Raw genomic sequence first — 11,189 nt, 5'->3', positions numbered from 1 at the left:
ACTATGATACAAAATAGAAATCAAATATTTACAGATATCACTGACTTGTTTTACAAATCTGTTGCATCTGGTACTGAAACCCACTTTCCAATGTGAGTCCAGCGCTAAAGAGTAACACTTATATAAGCTGCAGTGTATATGCCAGGCACCATGCAAACCCCAGAGAGTAATGATGGCACACGCCTTAGGGTTAATCATAGACCAAATGTGATGATCATGCATTCAGTTCTGTTCACTGTATAGCAAGATATTGTGTAATGTTTATGCAGTGCAATACATTTGTGCAATGTTATCTAATTATACCTCTAGACCTTTTTGTGACAAGTGCATACAGTGAAGAGGAGCATAAGGGTCAATGTTTCCTAGTCAGCATGCCAATTAGAAATGCATGCACCACCCCACACAAATATTTGCTATTTGTTTTTCAGTCTCTAACAGCATATTTTGACAATGGAGTGGGGGTCTCTCCAGTGTGGTGCAAAACAGACAAGGGGATATTCAGTAGCAACCAAGCAGTAGCAACATATATTATCCTCTTGGAAGATGCTATATTGTTCCTGTGTTCCTGAGCCAGTAATCAAGTAATCAAGTTATTAAACATGAATATTCTGTTAGTGGGTGAAAAATACCTGTCTTTGGTGAACTAGTCAGTTTTGTAGATTTTGGTGTAATTGTTTTTAGAAATTTCACTTAACATTTTGTGACAGATGCTATAAGTATATATATATATATATATATATATATATATATATATATATATATATATATATATATATATATATATATATACTGGCGATCAAAATTAGAGAACAATTTATAAACAATTGAACAATTCTGAAATAATGTCATCTTCACTGCTCAACAGTTGAGGGAGTTTTTGTCCTGTCTATACCATGCTATCAGAACACCTTTTCCACAAAATAACTAAGGCATTTCCAAAAAAAATTATTTTGCAGAAAACACACTGAAATTATTTTGCAGAAAACACACTGATCAAAATTAGAGAACAACAATGACTGTAGCATGGAAAAACATTACAACAATATTTTCTGAAGGTTACAACAATTCTATAATTTTGATCACCAGTGTATATATACACTCACTGGCCACTTTATTAGGTACACCTTACTAGTACCGGGTTGGACCCCTTTTTGCCTTCAGAACTGCCTTAATCCTTCGTGGCATAGATTCAACAAGGTACTGGAAACATTCCTTAGATATTTTGGTCCATATTGACATGATAGCATCACGCAGTTGCTGCAGATTTGTCGACTGCACATCCATGAGGCAAATCTCCCGTTCCACCACATCCCAAAGGTGCTCTATTGGATTGAGATCTGGTGACTGTGGATGGATCCATGCTTTCATGTTGTTGACACCAAATTCTCTCTCCGAATGTTGCAGCAGAAATCGAGACTCATCAGACCAGGCAACATTTTTTAAATCTTCTATTGTCCAATTTTGGTGAGCCTGTGCGAATTGTAGCCTCAGTTTCCTGTTCTTAGCTGTCAGGAGTGGCACCTGGTGTGATCTTCTGATGCTGTAGCCCATCCGCCTCAAGGTTCGACGTGTTGTGCATTCAGAGATGCTCTTCTGCATACCTCGGTTGTACCGAGTGGTTATTTCAGTTACTGTTGCCTTTCTATCAGCTCGAACCAGTCTGGCCATTCTCCTCTGACCTCTGGCATCAACAAGGCATTTGCGCCCACAGAACTGCCGCTCACTGGATATTTTATCTTTTTCGGATCATTGTCTGTAAAACCTAGAGATGGTTGTGCGTGATAATCCCAGTATATCAGCAGTTTCTGAAATACTCAGACCAGCCCGTCTGGCACCAACAACTATGCCATGTTCAAAGTCACTTAAATCACCTTTCTTCCACATTCTGACGCTCCGTTTGAACTGCAGCAGATCGTCTTGACCATGTCTACATGCCTAAATGCATTGAGTTGCTGCCATGTAATTGGCTGATTAAAAATTTGAGTTAACGAGCAGTTGGACTGGTGTACCTAATTAAGTGGCTGGTGAGTGTGTGTATATATATATATATATATATATATATATATATATATATATATATATATATATATATATATACACTTGCAATCAGAAATATTTAACCCCTAAAGTGTTTTAAGGATTTATAAATAAAAATCTTTTCAAAGTGCAGGATTCTGCTTTGGATGGCTTCTTAATGAGTTTAGTGATACATAAAATCAACACAGAAAATGTATGATGTAGTATTTGTGTGTAACAGTATATTTTGTTCAGATCGCCATGTCACAATCATTCAACCCCCATATAATGTTGTTTTTAAAGCTTTCGGACTGTTTTTTGGCCTGAAGTGGAGCTGAAACATCATTAAGCCTTTGGAAACTCTATAACGATCCTTTATTTGCTTCAGTTGTGATGCATATATAAACCCTGACCATGAAGGTGTTCAAGGTGAGTTGCAATCATGGAAAAGACAAAGGAGCTTCCACAAAAGCTGAGAGAGGAGATTATTTCATCACATCTGAAGGTCCTTGGGTATAAAGATTTAACATTCCAAGAGACACCATTGGGAGCATTATAAGGAAGTTTATACCTTATGGAACAGCTGCAAACCTGCCTGGCCATGGAAGAAAGCACACAATTTCATCAAGTGCCCTTAGCAACAGCTAAGAAAAACCCCCGTGTGACTGCAAGACAGCTACAGGATGACATAATGAAGGCTGGTACAAGTGCTTCAGTGGCAACTTTAAGACATGCACTGAATAATCAAGGACTTCATGGCTGGACCCCAAGACGCACTCCACTCTTAACCTCAAGGAACATCAGGAGTCGACTAGAATATGCCAGGAGGAATTTGGATAAAACTACAGAGTTCTGGGAGACAGTTCTATGGACTGATGAAACCAAACTGGAACTTTTTGGACATATGGACCAGCGATATGTCTGGTATGCAAAAGGTCAGGCTTATGACCAGAGGAATACTATCCCCACGGTCAAGCACGGAGATGGGTCAATAATGATGTGGGGCTGTTTGTGAATCTTGATTGTGTATCTGGCATCATGGATTCCCAGAAATACCAGGTCATACCAAGATCATGATGCCTTCTGTTGACAAATTAAACCTTGGTGATCATTGGATCTTCCAGCAAGACAATGATCCAAAGCACACCTCCAAATCAACCAAAGCTTGGTTGGGGAAAAGATGCTGGAGTGTCCTGGAGTGGCCTTCTCAGTCACCAGATTTAAATCCAATTGAAAATCCTTGGTGGGATTTAAAGAAAGCAGTTGCAGCACGGAACCCATCAAACATCACTGAGTTAGAGGCTTTTGCACGTGAAGAATGGGCAAAGATTCCAATCGAGAGGTGTAAGAAGCTTGTCAGCACTTATCGAAAACGCTTGTTAGAAGTTATAAAAACTAAAGGGCGCTCCACAAGGTACTAAAGTTGGGGTTTGAATAATCTTGCACATGCTCATGTGTTACAAGACTTACAATTTTCATTTGAACTTCAAAGTTAAGTCAACTTCTGTTGTCAAATAACTCAAATATGTATCAATAAATATTGTTTATTATTTCACGATTTTTTTTCATTTATTTTCATTATCTTTCAACATCACTGTATTGTCTATTGAGGTGAGGGGGTTGAATATTTCTGATTGCAAGTGTGTATGTATGTACAGTACAGACCAAAAGTTTGGACACACCTTCTCATTCAAAGATTTCTCTTTATTTTCATGACTATGAAAATTGTAGAGTCACACTGAAGGCATGAAAACTATGAATTAACACGTGGAATTATATACATAACAAAAAAGTGTGAAACAACTGAAAATATGTAGTGTGAGCACTAGACACATACCTCTACAGGACGAGTCCGTGGGCCTCTACGGCTTGGTATGCTGGAGTGTCGTTCCAGGACATTTGTACCGCTGCGGGCTGATCCACCCCGCTGACCTTTGTCAGGTTCTACGACCTTAACATCAGAGCCACTCCTGGCTCTTCTGTCCTGCATGCAGATGGTGCTCAGACACACTATTCAGAGACTGGTCAGTATGACCTGATTGGACACTCGTTCCCAAAGCGTCGACGCAGCTCGAGTTCCTGAAAGGCAATGTCACTCGGTTACGTATGTAACCCTAGTTCCCTGAGGGAATGAGAGCTGCTTCAACGGGCCATACTCCCTGCATCCCTGCAGTGCTTATCTTCTCCTTTTTCAGAAGCTAATGTCGCTCCCATTTTGTAGCTTCCAAGTTTGCGCGACGTTGCCCACCAAAGATGTCACGACTTGCCTATTGGCCCGGATTTCACACGTGATTCAGAGCGTGGACAACGCAAGGAGTTCCCAAAGCATTTTCGATGCAGATTTCATTGCCTCTGGGAACTAGGGTTACATATATAACCTAGTGATGATTCATTACAGACTGATATATTTTAAGTGTTTATTTCTTTTAATTTTTATGATTTTGGCTCACATTTAACAAAAACCCAGCAATTCACATCTCAAAAAATTTGAATGCTTCATCAGAAAAAGATTTTTAGTGAATTGTTGGCCCTCTGGAAAGTATGTTTATTTACTATATATGTACTCAACACTTGGTAGCGGTTCCTTTTGCTTTAATTTCTGCCTCAATTTGGCGTGGCATGGAGGTGATCAGTCTGTGGCACTGCTGAGGTGGTATGGAAACACAGGTTTCTTTGACAGTGGCCTTCAGCTCATTTGCATTTTTCGGTCTCTTGTTTCACATTTTCCTCTTGACAATATACCATAGATTCTCTATGGGGTTAAGGTCTGGTGAGTTTGAATTTAACTATGTCATGTGTGGGAATTGTTAAATATCTTTAAGCATTAGTTAGACATTAGTCACGAGAATAATACTTGTGTGACTAGAACATTTCGACACATTTCTATCTTTGTCTTCTTCTGTCTCACACCTCATATTGTAGCCTTCTGATATGCATTATTCTGCACGTACTCCCTTGGGTGGTTCCTGTTTTTCATGGCTTCTTCTTCTTATCATGTATAATATGATCAAATATGGAGTTGTCATGTTCAACCGTTTCTTCTGTTCTGCATGTACATCTGTCAGCCCTTCCTCTCCTATCATATAGTACAGTGGAACCCGGTTATGTAGATGTCCTAGGGGGTTGCCAAAAAGCATCGAGATAACCGATTATCGAGATAAACGAAAATCAATATGGCGGCAATATATTAACATGCTTGAAATTTCTTTATGTACGTGATGTGCGTTAATAAATGAGAATGTGCATGCACGTGTTTTTGGAAGTTTTTTTTACACAACAGAGTTGCCGCGATTTGTTTGATGAAGGCATGTTATAAAAATACATACAGTACATGTTTATCTGTCAGGAATCCACCTGCCACACCCCCTTTGGCGCAAATATGATGCTCATTTATCACTCATCACCAGCTCCTATTTAAACTTCCACACTCTCACCCTCCGTTATTGTTGGTATATGTCGGGTTACGGCGGTCATTGTTATCGCTCATGGGTATCCCGGTACGTGCTTTCCCACCGGTACTCTCTCAACGGCTGCACTTTTCTTCCCAAATCGCATCGCGGATTCCCCCGATCCTGCTGTTGTTAATTCTATGCTCTTGCTGCTCATCCCATGCGCTCCTACCAAGCGTGGCTTTCGCCTCCCGTTCCTCGCATAACATTTAACAACAAAAGGCATATGTGCACTAACTAACAGCAGAGATTCTACATACAGAGTAGAATACAGAGACCTGTAACATCTGTAAGGTTTGATTTTTCCGCTAATTTCACAAGTTCTTCTGTGGCTGCACAGCGCCGATCGAGATAATTGACGTTAAATGCCAAATTTGCCCCCCCTTGTGCTCAAGATATTAGGGTTCGGCAACATAAAAACATAACCAATTAAAAAATGCTTAGACAATTTGGCGGTTCCACTTCAAAAACGTCGACTTAATAGGGTTGTCAAGATAACTGAGGTCGAGGTAAGTGGGTTCCACTGTATAGATTCATGTATGACACAATAAAGCTTTGGAACTTCTCTCGGAAAGCTGACTTGTGTGTTTCATTGAGACTTCCCTGTATATGTAGGAGAGCAGAGATCGAGAGGAAAGGCTGTATTTGAGTGAATCCTGTCTAAAAGACAGACGTAAATCCTGTCTAGACGACAGACGTGAATCCTGCCCAGGTGGCAAAGGATAAATTAATTCCTTACATCATGGCTGTTGGAACAAGATACCTTGGTTCGAATATTTAAAAAACTGCTGATCAAGTGGGATTTTTCCTATTTGCCAACAACAAATGTTAAATACAAACAAACCAATAAGGCTATCAGTAAAAGTACAAAGAGAAAGTTCAGAATAACATTTTTATTATGGCTCCCCTTTGTTTGTACATTTTTGTACATTGTAGATGCAGATTAAATATGTGATGAAAATTAATGTACTGTATTTTGTATACCTGTATAAACATTTAGATGAATGCAAAATATCCCCAAATAAATCTGCCTTTATTACCTAATAAAGAATACGCTACATTGCCAAATGCTCTATTGTGAATGTGTACCCAGTAGTCCCATATGCTGTGCATATAAGTCTAAATTAAATAAACAAAAACCTTTGTTTTCAGTATGGTAAGACTATTGTGAATGTATACCCAGTAGGCTCGTATGCTGTCCATATAAGTCTAAATTGACAAAAAGACTCAACATTATACAGTACATAAACAAACAATATCTATTAGCATTTTATAAATTATTTTTTTAGTAGTCTCTCTCATATGTTTAATGACATGCTTTTTAGTTTACTAGCCAGAAGTATATACTGTAGTCAAAAGTGCATTCTAAAACAAATACATGACATTATAGTTAACAGATAGATACCATGGTTTTTAGTTCAGACCAGATATTCTGGTGGTAATTCCATGAGTGCAAAAATAGGACTGTTTTTTGTTTTCTTTTTTTTTAATAATTGTTTTAAATTAACTCAAAACATTGAAAGTTATGTCAGATGTGTTTAACCAAAAGCAACACAAATTCTGATTTAGGAGGTAAATTTGTATAATCATTTTTAATATATTTCATTGAATTTCCTTAGGAATTATTTTAGTTTCACAACATTAAAGAGGTTAAGATATCCATTAACATCTGAAAAAAGTACATAATTTAATGTATATTGACAGTGAACTTGTGTTTGTTTATGCTTTGTTTCAGCTTTAATCAAAAACAGAGATTTGTTGTCAGATGTGTTTAACCCCTAACAACAACCAATTTAGTGTACATTGCCTGCAGACTTGCGTTTGCCGGTGGCACAGCGAAAGTAGTAGATGAATAAAGGGCGTACAACATCGTCTCTCAGTCCATAGATGAGTGGGCTTAGACAGCGAGGCAAGATCAACAAAAATAAATAGTTTAGATAACGAATGTCTCTGAAAAGGCTGCTGTTGCCAGCCATTGCTACAGCTTGCTCTATAAAGCTATAGAGAAAGGAGGTAAGACACAGGCCCAGCTGAACGAGGTGTAGCATTATGGTCTTGTGGGCTTTTACAGCAGAGTCTTTATTGGAGGAAACTGACCTGGCTGTGATCAAAATGCTGATATAAGTGAAAAGGATGATCAAAGACACTGACACAAAGTAGAATATGTTAAAGGCCTGATAAACATCTATTTGCCATTGCTTTACGAAAAACTTATCTCTTGTGCAAAATATTTGTGAAGTTAAAATTTTAGGATTTGTCACTGCTACATAAAGCAGGTCAATTATAAAGTGCACCAAACCCAAAAACCAAATAATTCCAATGCCCATATACATTCTTTTCTGAGTTGCTATTTCAGCATGTCTTAGAGGATAGTGTACAGACACATAACGCTCTAGAGACATCAGAGCCAGGTTTAAAGGGGTGTTACGGAAAGTTGTACTTAAAACAAAAACAATAAAAACACAAGCAGCCATGACTAACTTGACATAGGCTAGAATTAAAATATACAACAAAGCAGTAACAATGAGCTGAATAGAGTCATTAATAAGCATGTGGTTAAACAGAATATATCGTGGGGTCTCTTTAAACACAGACTTGCTGCAAAGAGTGTAGAACATGATAGCATTCAAATAAGTAAAGAACATAGACATTAATATTACAAATATAACTTTAGATATTAGTCCTCCAGTCAGCACAACCTGCAGTATTTGCGAATATACAAGTGAAACCTCATTTGTGCTATTATAAGAAAGTGACATAATATGATACCAAATAGAACCATACAATATTTACAGATATGACTAATACAGGATTTAGGTTTTAACAATGTAAAAAAAAAGAAAAAAGAAGCTGACAATAAGGGTCAATATTTGAAATGTTTAAACTAATGTGCAGTCTGATGCAGAACTCCTGATTGTAGCCCAGCTCTAAAGAATAATATTGATGTGAGCTGATGTTTATAATAGATGCCATGCAAGCCCTAGAGAACGATGTTATTACACCTTGTGTAAAAAGTACTCCCTGCCCTGATGTGAAGATCCCCTCAACAAAAATTGAACAAAATTCAAGAGAAACTAGAAATGAAACTAGAGTTGCCCTGGAGGTACTGTAACTAGATGACTTTCTGTGGTAGCTCATACCTAAGGTGTTTCAGATTTTCATTTACATTCAGAACGAGTGCCATCCTAATAAGAAACTTCATGAAAAATAGCTGTTTAAAATGTTGGCTAGCATACAGTTAAATCAATCCTTTTTTTTTTCTTTTTTCTTTTTTAGCATCAGTCCAAATAAATTATTTTTACCATGAAACAATAACTGAAAGAATCACAGAATTAATACTTGGTTATCTTGGATGTAGAAAGATGTTTTAACAAACAAACTAAACTTTTTACCAAGACTCCCAGGCTATGAATTATATTACCCATTGGCACTTGCACATCATGAGTGAGCTCCTTGTACACATTAAATGTTATGAGTCCTATTTTCTTTTAAGGTTTTTTTATGTTTTGTTTCTTTGTATTTGCAAGTACTTAAAAAAAAAATCATTATCTATATAGCTATTGCTATCAGTATTTGACAGAATATGAAACCAAGTAATGCAAAAAATCTTTTTTTGCTGTTCAAGGAGAAGTCCTGGAAAGGAGTTTCCACGCTCTGAATAACGTGTGTAATTGGTCCAAAAGAAAAGAATAATTTCACCGGCGGGTAATGTCACCACCAGGAAGCTATAAAAGCACATGCCATAGAGACTAGCTTAAAAAGTGAAGAAAGTGTTTGCACATACGTAACCTAAAGATGTTCCCTTTCACAGCGCTTTGTTAACAAGTGTCAAATACTGATCCCTGCTTAGTGTGGATTGGCACAGCTAGGTCAAAGGACTGAAGGGCCAGGAGTGACACTAAGGTCAAGGCTGTGGGACCTGACAAAGTTTGCGCAGCACTGCTAATGTCTTGGAAAGATACCCTAGAGGACAAGGCCTTAGAGGCGGCCACACCCAGGGTTGAGTGAGCTCTGACCCTGAAAGGAGCGGGGAGACCAGAGGACTGATAAAGGAAGTGGATAGCATCCACAATCCACCTACTGAGGGTCTGCTTATTGGCAGGAAAACCCTTTCTTTATTTGACCGTAGCAGACAAGCAGTTGGTCTGACTTTCTCCACACGGCAGTGTGGACATATTTGCAAATATTACATGCTTGAGATAACTGTGCCCTGAAGCACTCTTCGTGAAAGGGTTAACAAGCCAATCCCCTGAGGGTGCCCCCCCAGTGGAGACCCCCCCCAAAAAAACTCCTGGCTGTCAGGATCTTTTGGCTGAAGCCCATCTATTAAAGATGATTCTTAGCTCCATTCTCCTTGGGCCTCTGCCTGTAGTGCCACCCAGTGTCCATAGTCTCTGAGGGATTACATGTGGCAACACTCCGTCTCTGAATTTCATGATGCTCACCCACAGGGCTGGGGTTGGGGCTGCGCCTGCGCCTGCGCAGGGAGGGAGGTGAGGGAGAAACCTTTGAAACACCACAGACTGTTTCTTGACCTCCTGGATTTTTTCCACGACCGTAATCATGGCATCGCCGAACAGGCCACTGACACTACAGGGGCGTCCAGCAGAGGTGTCTCAGAGAAGAGTTGTGGGCTCACATATCTCTCGTTTGTCATGTCTTCTAACCCAATCAGAAACAGTTTTAGCTCTGGTTTTTACCAGTGTGTATATATTCTTGTCTGTTATCTGCATTAAACTGAAGAAGAACATATGTGCCATTTTGTGTGCTGTGTGATTCTTTCCTGATTAGAAAAGACACCACGGGCATCGTAGATTGCATGGAAAACCTCTCCAAGTATGAAGTTTTGATTAGGCATTATAAAAATCTAACAAAACCATAATCTCTGACTTGTCTTATCCCCCAAAATGTGTAGGCATGAGTTCAATTTCAATTCAATTCATTTTTATGAATTGAATGAACATTGTCTCAAAGCAACTTTACACAGATAATGTGGTGATAAAAATAAATAAGATGTTCTTTATAAGTGTAAGTTTTTCCCTAATGAGCATGCTGGTGGCTACTGTGGCAAGGAAAAACTCCACGAGATGGCATATGGAAGAAACCTTGAGAGGAACTAGACTCAAGAGGGAACCCATCCTCATCTGGGTAGCACTGAATGTACATTTATTACAGATAAACAATGTTGCAGGGAACAGTGAGGGTGATCAGAAGCAAACTGTAGTCCTGAGTCAGTGTAGCAGACTGTTTTTAATTTTAAACATTAACTACAGTCCAAATCCATCCTCAAAGCTCCCATTCTTACTCCAGAATATCATGGAATCACCCAATGTGTTGATGAGAAACCGTTCTCAGCTGCACAGAGTGGCCTACAATCAAAGAGGACATTATCCAGAGGCAGGCATGGACAAAGTGGGAAGGTTCACGGAGGGAAGAGGGGCAGGAACAGAGGTCACTGAAACCTCAGGAGCATTTTAAAAATCAACTGAGAGAGAGAGAGAGAGAGAGAGAGAGAGAGAGAGAGAGGTGACAAAAAGAGAAAGTTATGGATTATTATGTGTCCTTATTGTTGTTTGAAAGTTAAGGACACAGTTGGGGACTCCAGCAAGACTCGCGTTGGCAGCACAACTAAAAGGGAGAACCAGAAGGCAACACAGACATGAGGGATCTCTGGGATAAGAGACGACCCACCACACCACCGTCAACAAACCTGAGTGAACGTGT

At 39.0% G+C, this 11,189-nt stretch overlaps 1 protein-coding gene across 1 annotated transcript; it reads right to left on the bottom strand.

Annotated features, from left to right (window-relative positions):
* Positions 1-7,258: 7,258 nt before the first annotated feature.
* Positions 7,259-10,122, bottom strand: LOC124398250 (odorant receptor 131-2-like). The gene is made up of 4 exons (XM_046868338.1): positions 10,055-10,122; positions 9,844-9,942; positions 9,302-9,482; positions 7,259-8,164 (listed from the first exon to the last, which is right to left on the bottom strand). Exons 1-4 carry the CDS (start codon positions 10,120-10,122, stop codon positions 7,259-7,261), a joined length of 1,254 nt encoding a protein of 417 aa, XP_046724294.1.
* Positions 10,123-11,189: the final 1,067 nt, after the last annotated feature.

This window comes from Silurus meridionalis, chromosome 15 (genome assembly GCF_014805685.1).
Source record: "Silurus meridionalis isolate SWU-2019-XX chromosome 15, ASM1480568v1, whole genome shotgun sequence".
NCBI classification, from domain to species: domain Eukaryota; kingdom Metazoa; phylum Chordata; class Actinopteri; order Siluriformes; family Siluridae; genus Silurus; species Silurus meridionalis.
This window is presented reverse-complemented; position numbering and strand designations above follow the sequence as displayed.